The following is a 27578-nucleotide window of genomic DNA, read 5'->3' as shown; positions in this document are numbered from 1 at the left end:
AAAACATTGCTCTCCATAGAACGAAATACATAAGTAATTAAATTCAATTATATATGTTTTTTAACTCTCAGTTAATCTCATAATGTCCAATGGGTCAAAGATATCCAACATAAAGCCCATCGACTCAGCAATGGATATTATTCAATAGTTGCACTATGAAAAACTATATGGATCAAGATTTTGTGTAATATTTTCAGCTCGAAACAAGGAATTCTGAAGCAAAGATTGGATCCTTCATTTCTGGAGCTTCCCTCCATTGAAAGAAACTAGAGAATATATATACTCGAGAACCGTCAGGTGTGTGGTTTTAGTTTTAATAATTTTTTGCATTGTTTCATAAATATTGAGCAATAATCACTTGGGCAGCTTCCTTTTCTATTGATCGCCAGTTGGGTTTCAAAAATTGACAAATCTCTATGTGGGCAGCATCCGCTTTAGAAATCCCGTGTTGGGTTGCAAAGATATAGTGGCACACATCCATTTAGGCACAATCAATTTTAGTAATACTCAATCGGGTTTCAGATTCTAGTTAGGGTTTGGCATATATTGAAAGAGACCGGCCTAGATTCATGCTCTGATGTAACTGCGACGTGCATATTGTTGGGATGTGAAGCCCAACGGTCACATGATCATTCAACTTGCCCAAACTATTCATTTCACATCTGAATGTGATTGTATAAATGATCGAGTGCAGTTATGTATGTATTGGTATTGAGAGTTGATTAATAGAAGTTATTCCCTGCTTTGAATGTGGATGTAGGCATATAAGCATACTTTATTACTATAAGCACCTGGAGTGATTACATTAAGCTTTGAAAGCCATCTGGATCTGCGGACGGTTTGAACACGACAGAGTTTGCCACCCCTGTTTGTAATCTGAAGTTAGTTTTATTTTATTTTTCCTTTCTTGATTTTAATTTTGGGTTTTCCATCTTTGGAAGAAATGCTGTTATGGCTGTTATGGCTGTTATTCAGCTTAAGGAGTTATGCTGCGGTTGTTACTGTGTGGCAATTGAACTTTGAATGATTTACTTGTACATCCGCACTAAAAATCCAAATTGGGATATTCAGTCAGGCACTTCGTTTCATTTGAGGTTTTTGTAGCCTTGCTTTAATGGTAATTTACGATTTTTTTTTGTAGAACATCCAATGGTAAGGAAATAAACTTGAATCTTTTTACTTGTAAATGTAAATCCATAACTGAAGACAGGTAGTGGATAGTTGTCAAACAGTTAGTTGTTTTGGCCTTTGATGGCCATAACCATATATTCTTACAGCTGCGTATGCGCCAATGCCAATGGTGAATGTGCATTCAGCCTCCAGCAATCAATATGGCCACAATCTAGGGAAGAGTCTGGCTTACAGTTTTGTACACTTTCAGCTACCCTTTGATTGGATCGATTGTATGCTACTGGCCCTAATGTCGGTCTGGAATGCCTGCAATTCTTGCTCATAATTTTTGCAGAAGCCATGCTGTGATTAGGGGTTTGCATATACAACAGCTAATGCCGTCCCCATGCCATGGAGATTCGTCTCTTAATTCATCAAACTTTAACTCTTATATCTTACAATGACCAAATACAAACTAGAATGTGGAGGAACTTTCTAGCATGCGATGAACACTGATCCCTTCAGGCAGGCGATTCTGGTGACCTGGGGATATGACTCAATCACAGGAGAAATTACCCCAGCCTTGTGAACACTAAAATCCTAATTTTTTCACCTCTGCATGCATGGCAGGAGGGTTTGCCATGTCTGATTGAGAAACTATTGTCTAATGAGTGTGCATAGATTGTTGGTTTACCTCTAAAGGATCCTTGCCCATCTTAAACTTCGTTGGTTTTGAATCTTTATTGTGCTCTATCTTTGTTTTGTCAAATTGAGATTTGGATATCCAAAAATTTGATTTGCGTTTGGAGTAAATTTTTATATGGATGGAAGTTGCATAGTGAGAACTTAAAGTTGGGACAGGTTATTGCTGTTCTGCAATTGCATTTGGTAAATCTAATATATCAATGTAGATTTTCTGTTAATAAATGAAAGTCAGAATTGGTATGAAACTTTGTCTTTCCCTTTGCACGTGTGTATGCTTAAAAGTTTGTGATTGCTTAATGTGTGCATGTAATGTTACTCTTTGGATGTGTTTATAGTTCTTTTTATTGGTTACACGCTTTGTGTGTGTGTGAAAGTTAGAATTGGTATGAAACTTTATTCTTCTCTTTGGGTGTGTGTATATTTTGTCTTGTGATTCCTTACCCTTTGTGTATGTAACTTTATCTTTGGGTGTGTATGCATGCTGTTTGTGGTTGCTTGCTCTATGTATGTGTTGGGGCGGCTAAGCATTTGTGTGTGTGGGTCGCACAAACACATGCGTCTAGTTTGTGTGTTTATTTGTTTGTGTCTGTTTCGTTTGTGTGTGCAGTGGGTGTATTTGGGTGTGGATGTGTGCTTGTGTCTCTGTTTCTGTATGTTTCTAACATTCTTATGTTTGCTTCATTTTTAATAATAGATTTGGTTATTTGAAATTTTGAAGGTATTTACATTATTATTGGTGCTTGCAGATGCGAACGGTAATATTCTCTTTTTGAAATAGGATTTAATAATAAAATTAAAATATAAAAAAATAATAAAATATAATATAATTAAAAGTTAATTAAGTTTAATGAAAGGTCAAGAGGCATGTAATGATAGTTGGGACTCCCTCAATTACGAGATATAAAAGGGAGAATAGCTCTTTGAAAGGGGAGAGGGAGGAAGGAAGAAAGAATGGAGCATAGGAATTAAGGAAGGATTAATTGAAGAAGACAGGAATAGGAAGAAAATAAGTGAATTTTCAAGGGCAGAAATGATGAAGGGTTGTACTCCTTCAAAGGGGTGCTAATTGTGAAAGGTTGTGACACTTTCAAAGGGAAGAAATTATGAATGGTTGTAATTGTGAAAGGTTATGACTTTTGTGGTAATTGTGAAAGGTTGTGATCCTTGCAAGGGAAGACATGATGAAGAGGCCTGACTTTCATTTGGGGAGGACATCCAAGAGAAATCAATTTGGAAAATTATTTATCATTCTCAAAAGACAGCAATGGAGGGTGAGACAGCAATGGAGGGTGGTGACTCAATTGTTATGAAAGGTGGTGACCCTTTCACCAATAAATTATAAAGGAGAAATCATTCCAAGCATTCAAGGATCACTTATCAATCAGCACTCATGAATCCACAAAAGCAATCTACAATTATCAAATCAAGCAAACAATCAATCAAAAATTATTCTATCAAATCAGCATTCCTTTAATCAACCATCATTCACCAATATATCAAACCAGCATTCATTACATCATCACCCACCAATCACTTAAATCATTACTCACCAATACCTCAAATCATACAAGCAAAGGAATTCATTTAATCAATTGATTGTTCATACAAATATCAATCATTCAACAACAATCCAGGAAGATTCAAGATCAAATGATCAAGAAGATAAGCAGAAAAAGAATTAAGATCAGAACTGAGTAAGAGCAGAATTTTTTTATGTTATAGTAGCAATCAGATCAAAGATATATCTATGAATATGATAGAATTATAGGCATATTTATGCAACAGAAATGTTGGCAGCACTTAATGATCTTTGCATGGAATCTACATGTTTCCATTTATTATATATGATGAGGGATTCATTATTTGGAATTTAAAGATACAAATTGCAAAACAGGAAGGGCTATCAACCTTTTGAGTTCATGAGAGGTGAAGACCGACCCATCTTTCATCAAGCATGCCACCCCGAGATGGAGCACTCGTGGGCTGGGAGGTGTGTGTGTGCTCCCAAGCTTGGTGGGGGAGGTAGTCTCATGCTCTTATCAAGCATGCCACCCATCAGGGGTTACACCTCATGGCTGGGAGGCTAATTAGTGGAGGAGGATGGAGCGCCCCAAGGTGAACTGAGGGATAGAAGGATGGCCCACCTTCCATGCTCTTGCAGTACAAGGGCAATTAACCTTGAGATTGTGGTTTGCAAATGGTCAACACATTCTTGATGAGGTATCCACATTGGAATGGCTAATGCCTTATTAGATCTTAATATGGGAATGTTGTATGACTTTATGATGTATACTGATGATTAGTATGATATATATGATATTATGGCTTATGATTTAATGTCAATTTCCTTTAACTAATATTGTTTGGAGGATATAGACCAGGTTTTCTCTTATAGGTATTTTCTTATAGGCATTTCAATCAGTATTTGTATTCTTAAATGATCTATATCTTTTACTCTAATTAGAATTGTGTTTTTAGGGAAAAATACAGTAATACTCCCATAAGGGACATTACAATAGGTACCAGAGCTTTGATCCTGCCAGCAATGCAGTGTAGAAAAAAATAAAAAAATACTCTCATGTTAAGCATTTAATGTGATCAGGTTTGACTACAAAGTTATCCATCAATGCTCTCTCTTGCATGTTTGATGGCACGAAACTAACTCATAGCTCTAGCTTCTCTTCACTAAGATTAACCATGATCATCATTATCCTCTTCAAGAGCTTCACCATTTTTTTCACCAAATGGCTGTTACGAGATGAAGAACCACATAACACAGCCGTCTATAACTTATGTAAAGATCAACATTGTCTTCATAAGCATCAAATATGGAAGCATACCAAGTAAGGAGTCACATTCTTGATGTTCAAATCGAACACTCATATGCACATTGTCAGCATCATTATCATCATCACAGATGAACCCATTCGGGTGTATGTAACTGCAGATATGATCATCACTTCTACACAGCTGTCACAAGTTGTAAATCATCCTTCTCATTTTCCTTGGACATTTATCATCAACATGGGCACTAAGAGCAGCACCCATACAAACCATCATGCAGATCCTTTAAAACTGCAGAGCATGGAATTTAAATGAGATCTTAAAAGATGTCAAAGAATCCTATCCAAGGATTATGATATGTTGCTACTGTTGTTGAGAATTCGAGTCATTTCAACATGCTTGTTCAAAGATTCACAAACCCTAGACTTTGTTATCAAGAAGAGACAATAAGTGCACAAAGAGGTGACTAGCAGTCCTAGAAGGTTTTAAACAAACCCTGGGATAGTCAGTGACAAACAGTGTTCCACGGGGACGCGTCCCCCCCCTTTTTGGCCACATCTCCCTGTTGTCGGGTAATTAAGCAATAAGACATTTAATGTAATTAGAGTTAATGACGGCAGTTAACCCGTCGGTTGTCGACAGTTGACACCGGGTAACTGACCGGTCACCTTTATATATTAGCGAGTCCTTGGTCATGGGGAGAGGGTTGGTATGGTCATTGTCATTGTACTGACATTATTATGAATCAATGAAGATCTGAGTTTCTTTATATTCTATCATGTTGTATTCTGTCATGTCTATTATTTCTGCAATGCATTGAATTACACTTATTTGGCAAAACATTTGGCGTCGTTGCCTAGACAAACTCGGGAAAAGGAGCGGATGGTGTACGGACACGATGGGCCTACCCGCGAGCGAGATTAACCCTGAGGTAGACGACGCACGAACAGAGCTCTACGACGGAGAAGATACTACAACGAGGGAATTTTCAATCCTGCTTTAGGTGGCCATCAAAACCTATGTCCGAAGAGAGGCCACGGAGGCGGAAGTTCCAACAAGTGCCGTGTGGACCGCATTGGAAGTTAGCCCTGTGGTGAATCAGTTGATGAACCACCTCCCCCGATTGCTCGCACAGGCTTCACTCGCACAGCGAGCTCGCCTGGAGGAAATTGCTTGCGAAGAACGATGCCAATAGATCCTCCTACAGTATGAAGAAAACAACCGTTGTTGGGAAGCGCAACAGGATGGCATGCGATGGGACACTTGAACCTTGAGCCGTATGGGGCGGAATAAAGAACACTCATTGTAATAATTATGTCATATTGTTGACATAGACTTGTATCCCACAGGGTGAATGAATAAAAGTGCTCTACTTTTTATATGTCGTTGTTATATATAAAGCCGTACGGGAATTAATGCACAATACATTGAATAAAGACAAAAATAAGCAAGAGTATATAGATGAATGTGCAGTAGCCCAACGTGCCTTGATCCTTGAACAGCAAGCAGAAAGGCGACGAAGGTATAAGCGAAGGGAGGAGGAACGCTCTGAAGGGGACGGTGAGGCCGACGGCCACCCACGGAGTCGGGAGGAGTTACTTGCGGAAACCCGCCACAGGATAGAGTGTACTAAAACTTAGTTGAGGGACTTGAGGGACTTGTCATGCACACCAGAGGCTAGGAAAACTCCACGGAGTGGGGAGGAGGCAAGGGAGGGAGAAGACACCGGGGCTGCCAGGAGTGTCGGAGGGACACCGGTGCACGACGGTCAAGCACCTCTTACAGGATCTAACCCATCCGGAGTAGGACAACAACCACTAGTAGTAAAAAGACAAGGCATGGCGCAAAAACAAAAACTTCCAAAGTTCCATGGGGACGGGAAAGAAGACCCTGTTCGCCACTGTCGCACTTGTGAAACAATTTGGGGAGCGAATGGTGTTACCGATCAGGACGAGTGGGTAACACAGTTTCCCTCAACCCTAAGGGGCGTGGCCATCGAATGGTTCTTCGATACGGAGAAGGCTAAAATTAGCACATGGCTTGACTTAAAGAAGGAATTTCAAGCGGAGTTTCGTCTCCTAAGAGACGATAATGAGATCGTAGCCAAAATTTACAGCACGAAACAGAGGAAGAATGAGACGGTTCGAACCTACAGCCGGCGGCTCAAAGAGCTGCTAGGAAAAATGGAGAACCAGCCCGCAGACGGATTGAAAAAACGGTGGTTCGTGGAAGGTTTGAAGACATCTCTTAGACGGAAAATGAAGATCGTACCTCCCTCTTCATATATCGATGCCTATAATAGGGCAATGGATTTAGAAAGCGAGTAGACGACGTCCAAGAAAAAGAAAAAGAAATCCTCGTCAGACGACGATTCCTCTTCTGACAAAAGCAGTAGCAGTGATGACGAGTCTAATCGGAAGGTACGGGCTCTCCAGAAAGATATGGAGTGAATGATGAGAGAGATGAAGGCGACCAAAGGAAGCACAAGCAGAGCCGACGAAGGGGATTTATGGTGCACGGACTGCCGCAGCGATGGACACACCAAGGGGTCTTGTTCGAAGAAAGCATTTTGTGATATTTGTCAGATTGCCAGACACCTTACCAAGGAGTGTCTGTACAATATGAGGACCCATAACCAACAGGTTCTCTTTACGGAACCGTCTCCGACACGTCCCAGCCTGCGATCAACAACGCGTCGTTTGGCGGCTATCGGAACAACAGGTGAGGAGGAAGAGGCAATAATAATAATACTAATAATAGAAGCCGAATCCAATACGACGCTAAAGGGCGGCCGATGATACAATGCCGGGCTTGCAACCAATTGGGGGCATTTTGCCAGGGACTGTACGGCGGAGGAAGTGCCACAAAAACTTTGCAAGTGGTGTGGTCCGAGGGACCATGACGATGGCAACTGTCCGAAATCTGGAGTGAATTTGTTGAATGTAGAAACGGAGGATGTGCTCGCCACAACAAGATCCAAGACAAAAGCGGTCACTTACCTAGATCCTCGTACGGAAAAACGAAAGGCATTGGAGGCACGAGCGGAACTGGAGAAGGAGATGTCGACGAACAAGGACGCACACGGGCTTGCAGGTACTTCTCGCTCTGAAGCAGAAACAAATATTATAAACCAACTGCTACAGGTCGAGATACCTGTCAAAATGAAGGATCTCCTGGAAAGTATGCCACACTTGTGGACGACACTTCTGCAATCCGTACTGATAACCCCAGTCGGCCGACCAATACATGGAAGGGACAACCTTGGCGAGACGGCGACAGACCCATTAGCCCTGACGATCAACAATGGTAGACACCCAGCAGTGGTGGAAATGGGTATACTGGGCACCATCTTGATCGACACCATTGTCGACGGCGGGTCGGGAGTAAATGTCTTGCCAGAGGAAACATGGAAAAAATTGGGCAAAAAATTGGGCAAACCTACTCTCTGGCTATCCACCTTTAATTTATTGGGAGCAGACCAACACGGCATCAAGCTGCTTGGCACACTCATGGCACAGCCAGTGACGATCGGAACACAGCCGTTCGTCTTGAACTTTGTGGTCATCCCATTGAAGAAGAAGGGATATGATGCCATCCTTGGCAGAGGCTGGCTGGTGGCGGCAAAAGCAAACCACAATTGGAAAAAGAACACCTTGTCCATGGAAAAGGCCGGCAAAAGATATACCATTGACCTCAAAACCCAACTGGTCAGTGAAGAGTTGGCATCAGAGTCAAGAGTCCGATGGGGACGACGGTACGGACGAAGGGAAGGATGGCAAGGAACCAGATGATGAAGGCATCTTAGGAATTCAAGCCTGTTCTGAGGACGAGATGGATTCTTTGAGAGGGCTCTTCCATTGGCAAATGGAAGACTATGAATTATTGTATGGGTGCAATGTGCTGGAGATCGAAGAAGAACCTGACGAGAACGAGTTCCCGCCAGAGTATGGACAATACAAGGAAGGGGATGCCCCTGTGGATGATGCACCAGCGCACCAGTTCGACAAGAGTAAGCCCATAAGGTACGAGGAATCCACACTTAAAATTACAAACCTCGGAAAAACTTCAGAACAGAAAAATATTTTGGTCGGCGACGACTGGAATCTGGTCTTGAAGACGGCGGTGTTCAAAATTTTCACAGAGTACAAGGATGTGTTCGCCTGGACGTATAAAGACCTCAAAGGGGTACCACAAGAACTTTGTGTACATCGGATCCCTCTGGTTCCTGGAGCCGTGCCTGTACGGAAGCGGCCATACAAGATGAACAAAAATTATGCCGCTAGGTTAAATGACGAAATTGATCGCATGCTCGAAGCAGGAATCATCTTCAAGGTCCAGACCAGCAAATGGGTATCACCCATTGTGATATCCTTGAAAAAGGAGGCCGATCAGATAAGAATCTGTGTAGACTTCAGGGGTTTGAATGCTGTCACAATTAAAGATCCATTCCCCATACCATTCATAGACACCATCCTCGAGGAAGTAGCGGGCCATGAAATTTATTCATTTATGGATGGATTCTCCGGATATAATCAAATTTCCATTGCAAAGGACAAATTGAAGACCACCTTTGTCGTAGAAGATGGCGTCTATGCATACAACGGGATGCCATTCGGGTTGTGCAATGCACCAACTACCTCCCAACGGATAATCCTCCATATTTTCGACAAAATGTCCGTAGGAAACTTCAAAGCATTCTTGGACGACTGGTCCATTTATAGCACGGAAGAGGCACATCTCGCCGCACTTGGCGAATGCATGGAAAGATGCCGACGAGCCGGCCTCGCCCTAAATCCCAAGAAATGCAGATTTATGGTGCCTCGAGGCAAGTTACTAGGGCACATCATCTGCAAGGCCGGACTGAAGACTGACCCTGACAAGGTACGGGTCATTGTGGAGATGGAGGCGCCCGACGATGTCACTGGCGTCAAGTCATTTCTTGGACACATTGGGTATTATAGGCGGTTTATTAAGAACTTTGCCCAAGTATCATACCCACTTGATATGCTGACACGAAGGGGGGAGCCGTACATCTGGGGGACGGCCCAAGAAGAGGCTTTCCAGGAGTTAAAGTCACGGTTGGTAGGTGCGCCAATCCTGACATATCTAGACTGGGACAAAGAGTTCCATGTACATGTCGACGCATCCAACTTTGCCATAGGGGCCACACTGGCGCAGGTTGGCAGCCACGGGTTGGACCACCCAGTGTATCTTGCAAGCCGACTCTTGTCAAAAGCAGAGAAGAATTACAGCACGACGGAGAGAGAAGCCCTCAGGATGGTATACTCTGTCTAGAAATTCCGACATTACCTATTGGTGACACCATTCACATTTTATGTGGATCACCAGGCGTTGATGTACCTGGTGAAAAAGCCAATCATCTAGGGGCGGATTAGCCGATGGTTGTTGCTGTTACAAGAATTTACATTCAACATCATTGTCAGACCTGGCAAGAGCCATGTCATCGCGACCAGCTATCACGGATCAAGTCTGGAGAGTCGACCGAAGGTGAAGGATTTTCTGGACGCCCATCTCTTCCGCATTGCCATCCTTCCTGCCTGGTACACGTGTGGGCGAATACTTGTCAACTTCAAAATTTCCTAAGGAAATGTTGTCAAGCGAAAGACGAAAACTTATACTAAGAAGCAGAACGTTCCAACTTATAAATGGCCTTCTCTACAAGATGGGACCTAACCAGATCCTACAACAACGCGTCTTGGAAGAGGAAATCCTAGGAGTCCTGAGAGAAGCACATGAAGGGGTCGCAGGAGGACACATGGGACCGGACACGACGGCAAGGAAAGTCTTACTAGCAGGCTTATGGTGGCCGACAGTGCATAATGACGCTAGAGAATGGGTGACAAGTTGTGATACATGTCAATGCGCTGGACGATCGTTAAAGAGGGATTTTATGCCACTCAACCCTTCGAATGCTCAAGAGCTGTTTGAAAGATGGGGGTTAGACTTCATTGGTCCGTTGAAACCAAGCTTGGCTCGACGATGTAGATACATTGTCGTGGCGACTGAATACTTGACCAAATGGGTCGAAGCGAGGGCCTTGGCAGACAACTCCGCTGTTAGTACGGCGAGATTCATTTATGAATAGATTATCACCCAGTACGGAATACCTATATAGTTGACAAGTGATAGAGGAGGGCACTTCGTAAACCACATTATCCGGCTGTTGACAACCGAATTCAAAATTTTCCATTCTCTATCAAGTCCGTACTATCCGTGGGCAAACGGCTAGGCTGAGGCGACCAACAAAATCATGGTGTCAGTAATTTATAAGTCCTGCGGGTTTGAGAAGGAAGACTAGGAAGAGCGTCTACCGTCGGTACTTTGGGCGTACCGAACAACTTACAAGGTAACCACTGGGCAGACACCATTCCAATTAATGTACGGCCAGGAGGCTGTGGTGCCAGTGGAATTCATGGTGCCAAGTCTCAGAATTGCCATTGACAATAGGTTAGGCGACATGGAAAGCCTCCGGGAGAGACTATATGCCCTGAATAAGTTGGATGAAAGACGGACAATGGCACAGTGGGCAAAGGATACAACTCAGCAACGATGGAAAGCCTAGCACGACAAACATTTAAGAAGGATGCAGTTCACCTCGGGGCAATTGGTATTGAAGTTTAATGGTCGAAATGAAATTAAGCCAGGCAAGTTCAGGGTAAAATGGCTAGGTCCCTTTAAGATTCGCGAAGTTGGCGCGAACGGAGCCATCAAGCTGTGGACGATGGATGGGATGGAGGTGCCTGATGCTGTAAATGGCTCCAAGTTGAAAATCTATCACCAACGGAGGCAAGAGACGAGGTCCGCCCAGGTGGACAGGTAAGTGCTGTCGTATGGAAATGATCGTATGGTAGGTCCGTACGACCCCGTACGGTGCCGTAGGAAAAAAAAAACGGAAAATTAAAAAATTAAAAAAATAAAATAAAATAACATAAAAAATATATATAAATGCAGTCGTATGGAAATAACAGCACAGTGGGTTCGTACGACCGTACGACACGATTTTTTTAAAATAAAAAAAATCCGTACGGTCGTATGGAAAAGGCAGTACGGCCATACAGAATTGAGTAAAAAAAGAAAAAAAAGAAAAAGAAAAAAGGGACGTACAGAAAAAAGTTAAAGTTTTTTTTTTTGTCATTAAGTGTTTTATATGGCATGAATACTCAGGAAATTGCCAAGTTAGAAAATTGTCGGGTTATAAAGATGTCTGTATGGGCAAATCAGCTACTTGCTAGTTAGAAAATTGTCGTGTGATAGCCGTACAATTAAATCAGCCATACCACATTAGCAAGGCAAATCCGTACAAAACGAAAGACAGTTAAGGCTCGAAACAGTTACAAATCGAACCCCAGACAAGGAATTTTTATTTTATTTTGATTAATGGCGATTGAACCTAGGGGATTGAAAAAGCTAGACTGGAGGAAGAAATTGCAAGAAAGAGAAGAGCAAACCAAGAAGGAAGCCAGAAAGAAACCTGCTGTAGCAATGGGCGACCAAGACAAGGGCAAAGCAATTGCACAGGATGCAGGAAAGGGAAGAGTTACGCAGGTCACCGCAAATACAATTCTATTCGAGGGTTTGGCTAGAACGGTGTGCAGGCAATGGTGGGAAAATGCCACGAGCCTGTCAGATATTGAGGTAAAAATTGAATTAACAAAAGCTAGGGTCCATGATGCTATTCAGATGCCCATTTTTAATATTAAGGAATTCGAACCCTGCCTACGACAAATGATTAAAACATATGATCCTGAACTTCACACATCATCATATAATTTCCAGCACACTGACACCATTGTTTCATTTAACTCTGATGATTTTGAGGGAGTATTTGGCATTCCTGACAAGGGTAAAAAGATTGACAAAAAGGTAACAAAGTTGTCCGAGGAAAGAAGAACCCAGCTATTAAAAGAAATGTGTAGGGACAACTTGACTACAGAAGAATGGAGTCGCATCCTGGATCCGAAGGGAAGAGGTCTGAAGAAGACATTTTTAAAATCTGGCATCTGGCAATGTTTACTTGACGTAGTATAGAGCAGGTTGACTGGCGCCAGCAGAGCGTCGGACGCGGCAGTACTTATGATCGCATTGATGGCAGGACTCAGAAAGGGCACGATGTATGATTGGGCCAGTCTACTGTCAGATAGAGCTCATGACTATATGATGCTGAAACATAAAGTATTTTATATGTCACATCACGCTATCAGATTATTTTTAGATTCCGTGCGGGTACAGGTGCCACCACACCGTAGAGGATGGCAACCGCGGGATAGCATCGACTCCCTTAAGCCAGCGATATTTTATTGGTCAGAGCTGGATATTTTGACTACCGCTGAGGGACAGACTAGCAGGAAGAGGAGGAGATAGGTCCACGTAGTGGTGTTGGCCAGTGACACGGATTCAGGACGACATGGCACTAGTGAGGAGGAAAGTGAGGGGTTGGATGATTCAGAGTAAGATAGCACCTTCAGGCTTTCATAGACCGAGCAACCAGTACTGCCGCAGGAGACCCCCGCCACTCAGACAGTATCGTTGGCAAGTGTATCGAGGGGGCATCGTGGAATGCCTGGAGGGGGAGCTGGCAGGACCGGCCAGGTGGTATTTACTCCAGCATTCCTGACCGTCGGAGGAGAGGGAGGACCATTGGCATCATTTGGAGTCATTGTGGGTACCATCTCTACCATCCCCATACCTGGGTTTGGTCAGATGCATCCTCGGCCTCCACCAGTCTAGCCATCGCCAGTCATAGCCAAGATGACGACACCGGTGAGTGCACCAGTACGCATGCCCGTCATCCTGACGGAACCTAGGACAGAGGAGGCCTAGAGGACGGTCGAGGAGAGGCCGGCGGGGGACGATGTTGATTCATGGCTAGACAGATGCGGCTCTACCTTCATCCCCATGCAAACAAGCACCACCCACACCTTCCTACCCTTGTATTCCTTCACCTCCAGGGGTTATCGACTGGGACAGTGGCACTAGAAAGCAGGGCGAAAGAAAGACACCGCTGGTGGAGGAGAGGGCGGTATCACCGCAGCAGCAGCATCAGGTTGGACGGATTGGAGAGGGGAGACCTACTGCCATGGTGCAGTTCTTAGCCAGGATGGAGGAGGTGGTTTAGTTACTGGTTGCCTCGATAGTAGAGGAGTCTGTCGGACAGCTCACTTTGCGGAGACTCCTTGCGTTTGCTACATCTGGAGTAGCAGTGGCATTTCAGCAGTGTTTTGAGAAGCATGGATGGCCGATGCTTGATCTTCCAGAGATGCGAGCAGAGTGGCAGAGCCAGGAGGTGGCCGGAGGGAGTCAGACACAGTCTGTGGTCAGACGGATTGAGCAGGCTGTACGAGATAGGTATCTCGAGCTTCGAGAGACTCAGCTTAGGGCGGATAGGGCTCAGGAGGAGTTGGCCACTCGCATCCTTGCATTGGAGACAGAGTTAGAGCAGTAGCGCACCCATGCTAGGAGTACAGATGAGATCCTTGCCACCGTGAGAGGAGAATTGAGTGCCGTGAAGGCAGAGTTGGCAGTGCAGTCAAATGAGAGAGCCTCGACAGAATTGAGAGTTGCTACCCTGGTAGCCGAGTTGGAGGTGAAGCATCAGGAATTGATGGAGGCAGTGTTTCGAGTGAGGAGTTCCCGAGAGCAACAGTTGCAGGCTGAGCAGGACCTCCGATACCGGACCGACCAGGTGGTACAGCTTCGGGATTAGTTGGCAGTAGTAGCCCCAGCCCCTCCACCATCAGGGACGCCTCCCTTACCCCCTCAGTAGTCTGTGTGTAGTTGTTATTTTGTGGGGTTCGTAGTTGTTATCTGTTGTAGGCATATCATTCCCATTTTGTTGTCTGTCGTCCGGAGACGACATTTCTTTTTGGGGGGGATGATGTTGTCGGGTAATTAAGCAATAAGACATTTAATGTAATTAGAGTTAATGACGACAGTTAACCCATCGGTTGTCGACAGTTGACATCGGGTAACTGATCGGTCACCTTTATATATTAGTGAGTCCTTGGTCATGGGGAGAGGGTTAGTATGGTCATTGTCATTGTACTGACATTATTATGAATCAATGAAGATTTGAGTTTCTTTATATTCTGTCATGTCTATTATTTCTGCAATGCATTGAATTACACTTATTTGGCAAAACACTCCCCATAAGAAATGTCTCGGGGACGGGGGGACGGGGACGCGACGTCCCCCGCCATCCCGCCACTGCCACCCAAGCGTTGCCGGGACGTCTCCGCATCGCCCAGGGAGATGTCTCCCAAGAGACGTCTGGGCGTCTCCTTGGGAGACGTCTAGGCGTCTCCCCGTCCCTCGATAGACGTGCAGACGTCTCTTGAGGGATGGGGAGACGCCCAGACGTCTCCCAATAGAAGTAGGGAAAATTTAACCTCCGAGTTTGACTAGGCTCGACGTCTATCGAGGGACGGGGAGACGCCCAGACGTCTCCCAATAGAAGTAGGGAAAATTTAACCTCCGAGTCTGATTAGGCTCCATATAACAACACAATTAGCATTGAAGAAATCTTGGTATTGACGTCTCTCGAGGGACGGGGAGACGCCCAGACGTCTCCCGATAGAAGTAGGGAAAATTTAACCTCCGCGTCTAATTAGGCTCCATATAACAACACAATTAGCATTGAAGAAATCTTGGTATTTAGATTTAGTATTTCAAATTCCCTATAGTCTCATTTGAAATGTAATTCTTATACTGTAATACTGTCATACATCTTTTCAAAACTAGTTTTTCAAGTACTATATGTATATGTATAACCATATCAGCACCACCCCCCCGCCGCCGTCCCCCTGCCGTCCTTAAACTTAGGCCCTTGGTCCTCCGTCCTGGAAACGTGTCCCCCCGTCCCCAATGCCCATGGAACACTGCTGACAAATAAAAGAGAGGATACAGACATATGAATGTTGAAAGGGGAAGAAATGAAAATTAAAGGTCCCCATGCAGAAGACAAGCTTAAAGAGAAATGATAATTAGAGGCAATAATGGACAATGGAGTGATCCATGAGATTTATGGAGAGAAAGAAAGACCAAAAATCTACCCAAAGGGAATGACGGTGAACAAGGATAAATAACAGAGGTTGCTGACTATCAGCGCAAGTGGTGGATGACAAGAATTAAAGTAGTCATAAGGATGTTCTACGTAGTCACAAAAGTGTTGTAAGTGCTCTAGAGACCTAAAGTAATAGTGGATGAGTGAAACACTAAACAATCTTGAAGACAAAAGACTGTGACAGGTATAGGAAACGTTGAAAAATCAAATGTACAATAAACAGAAGTTAAATAAACAAGAGGACAGCGGACAGAGATCCTTGACATACCCAATTTTGAAGGACGAGTTCATTTTTGTGTGTTACTGTGATGTGAATGAAAGATAGCAGCCTGTTATGAGTATTAAGATAGTCATCTCCTAAATTATGAAAAGTCAAGGCCATATTGATATAATCTATGGGAGAAACAAGTGTTGTGGAGTCCGAGTATAAAAAAAACTGCTGTTGCATCTGCACTTTCAGGGTATCAAGAAGCTATTCAATGCAGAAATCTAAAATATTTGTCTAAGGTTGTTGAAGAAGCATATAATGGAGTGGATTGTGGCCATAGTAGGCTTTTGGTGCTGTTTTAGTCTGTAATGATGAAATTGTTGCAAGCTGAAATGTAAGGATCCAATTGTACTTGCCGAAGTTACAGTTATAAGAAGACCATACATTCAAGGTAAATTCTTGGTCACAGAGGACAGGACCCTGCATGCTGAGGTACAATGCACAGTTATTTGAAAACAAATCAGAATCGAGAATGAGTTTTGTTATATCTAGTTCCGGATAATTAAGTTGAAGACAACTTTGTATCAAGTAGAGAACAAGAAACTGTTAGACACTTCCCAACTTATGTCTACAGTGAAAAGCCATGCATATAGGAAGATTGTCCACTAAGGCAAAGACAATCCAGAAAGTACATCACATTTAAGGTCATAGACTGTGTGTCATGCTTCCAATTTTCATCTTAAAATGTCAAAATCTCTCCCTTTGCTTTGACTTCAAGAGATATCCGTAACAACAGCAAATAATTGGGACAGCCAAATCGGTTCTTTGCGAATACAAGTGATGCCAAAAGAGATATTGATTTTCAGATTGATGACATTTTGTTCTTCCTCTCTAAGGATGAGAGAAAACTTATGGACCTCGCCAGTTTCCAACTCTTGGTTTTACTATTAAGAGCTATTGGGAAGTATACTTTCACAAACCCAAAGCATACTAAACAATAAATTGTACTCCCACTTTAGATGATGGTGTCAAACTTATGACAAAAAGACTCTATTGACTGTGTGGAAAATATTTTAGCAATTCTGCAAGTCATCGTAGTATAGAGTTGAATATAACCAAGATATTGAAAGAAACATCATTAGTGCAGAACCTTTAATTCACAAGTTATATCAGAGTAACGCAGTAGAAGCTAATTACAAGGAGGAAGTAAGGATTGCAAATCTCTAAAGGTTTATTTAAGATCCTTCATATTGACAAAGAATTCAGTTCAGAAGATTAAAACTGACATTGCTTGAGGACAAGCAATCTTGGATGGGGTGGACTGTAATGTCCCCTTTCTGAAATAGGATTTAATAATAAATAATAATAATAAAATTAAAATATAAAAAAAATATAAAAATATAATATAATATAATTAAAAGCTAATTATATTTAATGAAAGGTCAAATGGCATGCAATGAAGAGTTGTGACTCCCTCAAACGTGAGATATAAAATGGAGAAGAGTTCATTTGAAAGGGGAGAGTGAGGAAGGAAGAAAGAATGGAGCATAGAAATTAAAGAAGGATTAATGGAAAAAGAAAGGAGTGGGAAGAAAATAAGTGACTTTTCAAGGGCAGAAATGATGAAGGGTTGTACTCTTTCAAAGAGGTGGTAATTGTGAAAGGTTGTGACTCTTTCAATGGGAAGAAATTATGAATGTTTGTAATCTTTCAAAGGGTGGTAATTGTGAAAGGTTGTGACCATTGCAAGGAAAGACATGATGAAGAGGTGCAACTCTCCCTCACATTGGAAGATATAAAGAGGAGAAGGTTTCATTTGAGGAGGACATCCAAGAGAAATCTGTTGATGATTTATAGCTATGGTCGGAATCATCTGACAAACCTAGCTAATCCAAATGTCTAATTGGCCTATTGGCCTTAGACATTTGGTGATTCGACTTACTTGCTTCAGTTAAGTATGATTTGTATTTTAACTTACTATCAGAGATTAGCTGTGGTTACCATTTACCATGCTTTACAATTATCGGTTAAACTATCGTTTAGATTAGTCTATGTTCACACCGATTATATCGGGTGTAAAAGATAATGCCAACATTACCATGCGCCACCGATAATTTCGGGTGTTAATATAAACCATGCTCCACCAATAATTATATTGAGTGGTAAGATAACTATACACCACCAATAATTATCGGGTGTCTTAATATATGCACCGGTTGGTACGTAATATGCCTGGCATTATTATCGTGAGGGGGCACGATCAAGTGATGTCTTGATCGGCCATGTCCAAAAGACATGGCCAGTCAAGGCATCGCTTGACTATACCTAGCCCACTACATATACCAAATGAAATGTGTGAGAATGGACATTGAAATTAATAAATGCTCCTCCTCTCCTGCAACATAAAAGAATACAATCAAATTTATACAACAATTCAGTGATAGATAATACATAGAACAAGATAAATTTTAATTCTGATCCATAAATTTAACATGGTATCAGAGCCAGGTTTCCTTCTATAAAGCCTAACCGCCTGAAGGAAGATCCGATTAAGATCAGATTGATATCTCCTTGAAAGTCTGTTTTAAAATGACGAATGGAATCAGATTCGAAGACAGACTTGAAGGTGCCTCAAACTATGATTCATGGAAACTACGAATGATGTTGGTACTAAGGAAGAATGAGTTAAAAACAATAATAGAGAATCCTTCTAAACCTGATGGAGAAGACAAACAGAGTCAGTGGGAAAAGAACAATATTAAAGCAATGGAGTTATTAGTAGATGGAGTAAAGAGTCATCTACTACCCATCATTACAAAGTTAGATTCTGCATATGACATGTTCAAAGCCTTGAAAGACATGTTTGAGATTAACAACATGAGCAGAATCCTCACACTTAAAAATCAACTTTCTAATTTTAAAATGAGTAAAGAAGAGACTATCACTTCATATTTTATGAGGATAACAGAATTAAGGAACCAGCTCTCATCAATTGGTCACATTTATGATAATAAGGAGCTAACTATGATAACTCTAAATGGGCTCCCTATCTCATGGGAAAACTTTAGACAAGGAGTTAGTGCTCGATCCAAAGTTCCCAAATTTGATAGACTAAAAGCTGACTGCATTCAAGAAGAGTGTAACCTAATATCAAGAGGAATCATGAAACCCGTTGATGAAGATGTTCAAGTTCTAGTCTCTAGTTTAAAAAGGAAAAAGGACAAAAAGACATATGGTAATCGATCATTCAAGAAGCCTAGAGACTCCTCTAAAGTACAATGTTTCATATATGATGAATATGGCCACATTGCAAGAACTTGTCCTCTCAAACTTAAACTACAAGCGTCCCTTGCTGAAGTCAGAAATTCAGACGTATGTTCAGAAAAATATGTTCTCTAGAAGAAACTCAAGATACCTTGTGATTGAGAGGGAGCTTACTAATAAAGATTGAGCACTTTTGGGGTAAAATTGTAAATATTGATTAATACTAATAATTATTTTATGGGCCCTATGTAAATCATAAGAAAGTGACGACTTCCAAATGATTTCCACTTGTATTTTTGAGGTTATTGGAAGGTGACGATCTTACAATAACTCAAGATTGTGGATAGAATCGCCGACTGAGGCAATCCACACAAGAGCTTGTGATAGAATCGCCGACATAGGCAATCCACACAAGAGCTCGTGGATAGAATCGCCGACTAAGGCAATCCACACAAGAGCTCATGGATAGAATCGCCGATTGAGGCAATCCACGTGAGAGCTCATGGATAGAATCGCCGACTGAGGCAATCCACACAAGAGCTCATGGATAGAATCTCCGACTAAGGCAATCCACTTGAGAGCTCATGGATAGAATCGCCGACTAAGGCAATCCACACAAGAGCTTATGGATAGAATCGCCGACAGAGGCAATCCACTCAAGAGTTTGTGAATAGAATTGTCGACAGAGGCAATTCACATCTTGAAACTATGGTCCCAAGATAAGCATCATACGATTTATGAATATTGCTCCCAATATCTTTTATCCTCCCTAGCTAAGAGGGAGTGTTGATGATTTATAGCTATGGTCGGAATCATCTAACAAACCTAGCTAATCCAAATGTCTAATTGGCCTATTGGCCTTAGACATTTGGTGATTCAACTTGCTTCAGTTAAGTATGATTTGTATTTTAACTTACTATCGGAGATTAGCTGTGGTTACCATTTACCATGCTTTACAATTATCGGTTAAACTATCGTTTAGATTAGTCTATGTTCACACCGATTATATCGGGTGTAAAAGATAATGCCAACATTACCATGCGCCACCGATAATTTTGGGTGTTAATATAAATCATGCTCCACCGATAATTATATCGGGTGGTAAGATAACTATACACCATCGATAATTATTGGGTGTCTTAATATATGCACCGGTTGGTACGTAATATGCCTTGCATTATTATCGTGAGGGGGCACGATCAAGTGATGTCTTGATCGGCCATGTACAAAAGACATGGCCGGTCAAGGCATCGCTTGACCGTACCCAGCCCACTACATATACCAAATGAAATGTTTGAGAATGGACATTGAAATTAATAAATGTTCCTCCTCTCCTGCAACATAAAAGAAGACAATCAGATTTATACAACAATTCAGTGATAGATAATACATAGAACAAGATAAATTTTAATTCTGATCCATAAATTTAACAAAATCAATTTGAAAAATTATTTATTATTCTCAAAAGGCAGCAATGGAGGGTGGTGACTCAATTCCTATGAAAGCTGGCGACCCTTTCACCAATAAAGGTGAAATCATTCCAAGCATTCAAGGATCACTTATCAATCAGCACTCATAAATCCACAAAAGCAATCATCAATTATCAAATCAAGCAAACAATCAATCAGAAAATCATTATAACAAATCAACATTCCTTCAATAATCATTCATCAATATATCAAACCAGCATTCATTACATCATCACCCACCAATCAACTAATCAACAGTGACTTAAATCATCACTCACCAATACCTCAAATCACACAAGCAAAGGAATCATTCAATCAATTGATCATTCATACAAATATCAATCATTCGACAACAATCCAAGAATGATCAAGAAGATAAGCAGAAAAAGAATTAAGATCAGAACTGAGTAAGAGCAGAATTTTTTTAATGTTATAGCAGCAATCAGATCAAAGATATATCTATGAATATGATAGAATTATAGGCATATTTATGCTACAGAAATGTTGGCAGCACTTACTGATCTTTGCATGGAATCTACATGTTTCCATTTATTATATATGATAAGGGATTCATTTAATAATCTATTTGGAATTTAAAGATACGGATTGCAAAACATGAAGGCTGATCAAGCTTTCGAGTTCACTAGAGGTGAAGACCCAACCCATCTTTCATCAATCATGCCACCCCAAGATGGAGTGCTTGTGGGCCAAGAGGCGTATGTGTGTTCCTTGGCTTGGTGGAGGAGGCAATCTCATACTCTTATAAGCATGCCACCCATCGGGGGTTAAGCCTCATGGGTTGGGAGGCTAATTAGTGCTCCTAGGCTTGATTGACGATGGAGCACCTCCAAGGTGAATTGAGGGATGGAAGGACGGCCCACCTTCCATGCTCTCACAGTACGAGGGCAACCATCTTTGAGACTGGGTTTGTAAATGTTCAACACATTCTTAATGAGGTTATTATGGGAATCCACATTGGAATGGCTAATGCCTTAATTAGATCTTAATATGGGAATGTTTTATGACTTTATGATGTATACTGATGATTAGTAACGAATTTTGTGTGCAGGACGTACACCAGGTTTTTCCTTATAGAAGGCATTTCAATTGGTAAATTTGTATTTTTAAATGATCTATATTTCTCTTTCTAATCGGAATTGTGGTTTTAGGGCAAAATATAGTAATATCCCCATAAGGGACATTACAATAGAAAATACCTGGTTTAGTATCTGTTGTCTTGGAAATTGATAAGGCTTTGGGTATTATGTAGATTTCTTGCTGTGGGATTCTGTGAGGCCATTAGAAGCTTCACTATTATTCAAACTGTTATTTGAATATTTAGAATATAATAATATGCTTCTTTTCAGCAGCCCTGAAAATCTTGTGCACTCTTCACCTAATGTTCATGAAGTTAATTTTCCTCTTTATTGTAGATCTTGGACCAAAGGAGAGGATTGGAGCAAGATGGATATAATGCAGATGGATCGGAGAACCTTGACACTTCTTGGGGCTGCAGGCTGCACAATGTTGAGCATGCATTTCACAGTGCAGTTGCTATCCCAGCACTTGTTCTACTGGAAGAATCCTAAGGAACAGAAGGCCATTGTTATAATTATATTGATGGCCCCTCTGTATGCTATTGATGCATTTGTTGGCCTGGTGGATATTCAAGGAAGTGAAACCTTTTTCATGTTCCTGGATTCGATTAAAGAGTGTTATGAGGGCCTGGTAAGCGGTCATGTCATCTGAGCTTTGGCATTGTACACAAACAAAACGTTTGTGGAAATTTTGTTAACTTATTTCCAAAGTAGACCCCATCTTTCATTTGCCATAAATCTCTTAATTTTTAGTTACAGTCTGTATCTCATTTCCGAGACAGTAATGGACATCTTGTGATGTCTTAGTGAGACTACTATATCTTAGTTACATCGTTGACATTTTTTTCTGTTAAGTCAAAAATACCAGATCAATTTGTAGTCATTAACAAAGAATATTTTAACTGGTTTTCAGGTTATTGCAAAATTCTTGGCCTTGATGTATAGCTATTTGAATATATCAATCAGCCAGAACAGGGTACCTGATGAAATTAAGGGTCGAGAGATTCATCATTCATTTCCCATGACACTATTCCAGGTACAGCCAACTTAAAGCTATGGAATTAATAAATTTAGTTTTTCAATATAGGGATTCTTTTCTAATTTTTGCATGATTCTCTATCAATGAAGCTTTATGATTTTCCGCTTGTGTAACCAAAGATTCATAAGTTTGCCTTGTTGATTGGGGCTGATAATTAATAATACTCTTTAAGAGTAGCATATTTATATTTAAGGTTTGTTATTTCAACAATCTACTCATAAATTTTGTGTTTTATCAGCCTCGTACTGTGCATCTGGACCACAACACGCTAAAACTTCTGAAGTATTGGACATGGCAATTTGCTGTCATAAGGCCAGTTTTATCAATTTTGATGATGGTCTTGCAATTGCTTGGTCTATACGCACAATGGATCAGTTGGACTTTTTCAATTATATTGAACATTTCTGTATCTTTGGCCCTTTACTCTTTGGTGGTGTTCTATCATGTCTTTGCCAAGGAGCTGGCACCCCACAAGCCCTTGTCAAAGTTTTTGTGTGTGAAAGGAATTGTCTTTTTCTGTTTCTGGCAGGTATGCATTTCATGCCAATCCGATTTTATTATTTTGGATTTTCTATATTAGATCTGCTTTGCTAAAAAGAATTAAAAACATTTATGCTGCTTTAGAATCGTAAAGCAGGTAACTGTAACTGTTACTTTTACTTTGTTTCATTTATCTTCTGCTAATAATCGTCTTTCCAGGTTTAGTAATTATATGAGTTCATCATTTTCTCTGATGACTGCAGGGTGTTATCCTTGACATATTAGCATCAGCTGGCATTATACGCTCTCACCATTTCTGGCTAGATGTGGAACACATTCAGGCAGCTTTGCAAAATGTACTTATATGTTTAGAGATGGTTGTTTTCGCTGTTATTCAACAGTATGCATACCATGTTTACCCATATGCTGGAGACGTTCAAAACCGATTGAGAAAAGAAAAGAAGGAAGATTGATAAGGTTCTTCACTACTGAAGTTATAAATATGGGAAAGAAGACGTGCTTGCGGCTGGAGACTAGTTTTATCTTTGTTAAGGATAATGGTCTTTAGACTCTTTATAGCCAATCTTCTCATTTTGAAGTTCTGTCCCAATTGATGCAGTGGTTGTCTGAAGTAATGTCATATTTACAAGATTTGTATTTGAATTTTCAAAATTTGCTGTACTTTTTCTTGATGTACACAAAATCCAGGAAACAGAATTTTTTTTGCCGTGTTTGTATTTTCCGATGTTAATTGAACAGTGACTTTAACACAGCAGTTTTCTTCCTTTCGAAGATTTTTTCAGTGAACCAGTAGCTGTCGGAAAATGCACATGATAGCTTATGAAACTAAAGCTGAACTGGAAATTACTTTAAAAAATGCAAAAAAACACCAATCAAGTCTTGTTAATGGACATTGTTATTCTAGCTTGCGATTCTTGCTTTCAGTGTTCCTGATGGATTTTTCTGAGGTTGTTAAAAACCATGCCATTTTGTCTAATTGTAGACGTGACTGATTGACTCAAAAATTGGTTGTTATTTCTAGTGATTGCGGAGAACTGGGTTATAAATTCTTGAAAGCAAATGATTCATCTATTTCCTTCAGTGTTTTAGAATATCTATCATGGTTCGCTAGTAATTTGATGGTTTTTCACACACCTACCGGGGTTCCATTGAAGCTGCATTCTGTTTTCTGGACATATCCAATCTAATAAGCAAAGGATGTCCACAGTGGATCATTCTTTCTAAGCTATAGACTGTTCTTTAGAAAATCATATTTGAAGTGTTTTTTAATACAACTCCAAGATGCTGTTCCATCTTTTGCAAATATGCTCTGCCATGCTTATTTAAATGAACATGATATTAAGATTATATTAGTGGTACGTGGTAGCGATTTCCCACACTTGGTAAGCACATTTGAATTTCCAAGTTGCTTGTTCTAATATGGTTAATTTGTGTATATATTTTTACTAGCCCTGCAAATAATATTAGGAATTCATGTTGCATGTTGCTTTTTCAGTTTTAAATTTCTTGCAATGTCAGTAGTAATTCATCTAGATTTATCTACTGAGTGCTGTACGTATCAATTTGTTTTGATACATACATGGGGTATATTGTAGAGTTTTTGAAGCTGTACGCAAGCTTAGGCATCTTATGAATTTTGACCATTGATGTCAGTTGATGGCCTTTCAAGTTAAATTATTTGCAGTAATTAACGAAGCTACAGAAACCAATTATACAAGTGTTTGTGTTCTGTCAAAAGCTAAGGAGAAAGCAGTCGCCATTGTCAATCGAGGGATCAGAATGCACTGTTGACTGTACGCTTTCTGTATTTAGTAATTAATTGAAAATGAACAACTGTATTCTGATTTTCATTTAATTAGACAATACAATCAACGATGCGATCTCTGTATAGACGTTGTGGATAGCTGGTTAAAAGTTTTAAGGCAGGAATCAAGGGAAAATTTTAAAAAAAATACATTCAATGAAGAAAACAGAATATGAGAGAGATTCACGTGGTTAAGCAAGGAAAAACTAAAATCAACGAAGATTTAATGAGAAAAATAGAAAGATTTTTACATAATTATTTGTGTTCTCTCAAAAGCAACTAGGTAAAAAGGTCTTGCAAGGAAGAAGGAAAAACAAAAATGAATGACATTTACATGACTATCTATAGGTCAAAAGAGAAACAAAATGAGTGACATTTACATGACTATCTATAGGTCAAAAGAGAAACAAAAAACTATTAGGTTAAAATATTATGAATGGAAGCAAAAGAAAATAAAAAATAAGGATAGGGAGGGAGAGAGGTTTACAATGAGTACTTGTGTCACATAAAAGATCAAATAAAAGCTATTAGTTTAAAAGGTCATACTAGAAAGCATTGAAAATAAAAACATGGATAGGTTTAATAAGAAAATTAGGTGAAGAAAAAAAGTCAAGTTAGTGTATTAGGAACTACTTCAATATATATTTTCATAGTAATTAATAAGGGAATCTTATTGCCTCCTGGTCATGAAAATTGAAAGTATGTTTATAAGGTCTACATCTCATACAATGCCCGTTGAGTTTTTGTTTAATTAATTGTATACCATTGCAAATGCAATTCATTTGTGATTTCCACCAACATGAATACTTTGGGGAGTAGTTAAATAGCACACCTCTAGCTAGAATGTTGCATCTTGAATGATCTAGGGGCCTTATTCCTTGGTGGTTATTCTTTTGAGCTCCTCTTCCTTGAACATCCACCTCTAGCAAAACTTTTTATATATTGTTCCATCATTGAGTCCTCCTATGCCACATGTGGGCTTGCTACATACACGGGACTACCACTACAATGTGTTATTGTTTTGGCATGCTATAATGTTGTCAAAGAGAATTGGACTTTGGTCTCCATCACGAGAAAAACATGGTCTTAGCATTTGATCACAATCCCATTAATGTTCAATATAAAGTGAATTATTTTTATATTTTGTTTTTGAAGGAAATTGAAAAAATGGAACAAAACCATTTTTAAAAGAAAACATCTTTTAAATTAGAAAGTTGTGTAATGTGTTTGAACTTAGTATTATAATCGTAATATTAATTAATTATTTATATTTATTCATTAGTTTTTCTTCATGGAAAATTGAGCATCCTTTTTTGTGTTGGCATTATTTGTCATGTGTTAAATGCTTTGAGAAGTGTGTAAGAGGTTGTAATAACATCTAATGCCATTAAGAACTGTAAGAGCATTTGGTACCATTCTAAGACGAGAGCCACTTAATGATAAGAGTTTTATGATGCATAAAAACATGATTATAGAGGAGTTGCATTGGGATTTTGACCAACAATATGACAAGTCAAAAGAACACCTTTAAATGAAGATCGTGCAGTAAAAAATGAAAAAATGGAATGCCCTCTTTGAGGAGTCAATAATAAGTTATAACAATTTATGGTGAATGTAAGAAATCTAATACTTATAGCATAGCAGACTCTTCATGGGCATGTGTTTGAGTTTGACTAATTTTGGGCAACACATTTGTGAGTGGCATTTGTTCATGGTATTCTATTTGTATTTGATAGTTTCTTGTGTTGTCTCTTCTATAAAATGTGTACTTGGTTGGTGTTATGTATGGTTGAAATGCAAGCATTGTTAAGCTATTGAAATTGCTCTAGTTTTACATGTTGGCTATATTCTATAAGAGTGTCTCTAAATATCATATTGTAATTGTATTGTTGCTAACAATACACCTAGTTAATTTTTGAGTATAGGATTTTTCTGCTAAAAGAGTTTTCCTATGTGAATTTGTATGTTATAGTATAATTATCTTGTGTATATATAATTTTGTATATATAAAGCTATTGTTTTTTAACATACATTCCCTCAAATTCTAGAGTAGGAAATATTTCCACACCCTTCTCTTCCATTCAATTCATGGTTAATAAAGGTTTATTAAATATTTTTCATAAAATTTATGTATAGTTGTATAGACAATTATTTTGTTGAAAGTATGTAGAACTTGATGTTTTATATTGTTTTAGATATTTAAAAAATACAATTAAGAGATTAGTGTCCATTAATGGTTGTTGGTGTAAATATGATGTTTTGATTTAAATATAATTTTTTAAAATAGTACAAATAGTCAAAAGATGAATCAAAAGAATATCCACTTGCTTATATTTTTCATATATATCATACACCTAAAATTGTCCTAGCCTTTAAAAAAATATTTTATTTATTTAATTATTTTATCCTAAGCCTTCTATTAATTAAAAATATTTTTATTTATTTAATTAATTGAATTATCCTTTTCTAGCCTTTCCCTATTTAAATAAATATTTTTTAATTATTTTAATTATCCTT

At 39.8% G+C, this 27578-nt stretch overlaps 1 protein-coding gene across 2 annotated transcripts; it reads left to right on the top strand.

Moving 5' to 3' along the window:
• On the top strand, window positions 1-24147 carry LOC131056343 (uncharacterized). 2 transcript variants are annotated; one of them, XM_057990695.2, is made up of 6 exons: window positions 1-297; window positions 21690-21730; window positions 22054-22348; window positions 22631-22753; window positions 22995-23285; window positions 23500-24147. In XM_057990695.2, the coding sequence occupies exons 3-6, from the start codon at window positions 22085-22087 to the stop codon at window positions 23707-23709; spliced, it is 888 nt and encodes a 295-aa protein (XP_057846678.1). In that variant the 5' UTR covers window positions 1-297; window positions 21690-21730; window positions 22054-22084; the 3' UTR covers window positions 23710-24147. The 2 variants fall into 2 exon arrangements, with proteins under 2 accessions (XP_057846678.1, XP_057846677.1); XM_057990694.2 differs by lacking the exon at window positions 21690-21730 and having other exon boundaries at window positions 6-297.
• The last annotated feature ends 3431 nt before the right edge of the window (window positions 24148-27578 follow it).

The sequence above is a fragment of the Cryptomeria japonica genome, chromosome 7 (assembly GCF_030272615.1).
Source record: "Cryptomeria japonica chromosome 7, Sugi_1.0, whole genome shotgun sequence".
Classification (NCBI taxonomy): Eukaryota; Viridiplantae; Streptophyta; class Pinopsida; order Cupressales; family Cupressaceae; genus Cryptomeria; species Cryptomeria japonica.
This window is presented reverse-complemented; position numbering and strand designations above follow the sequence as displayed.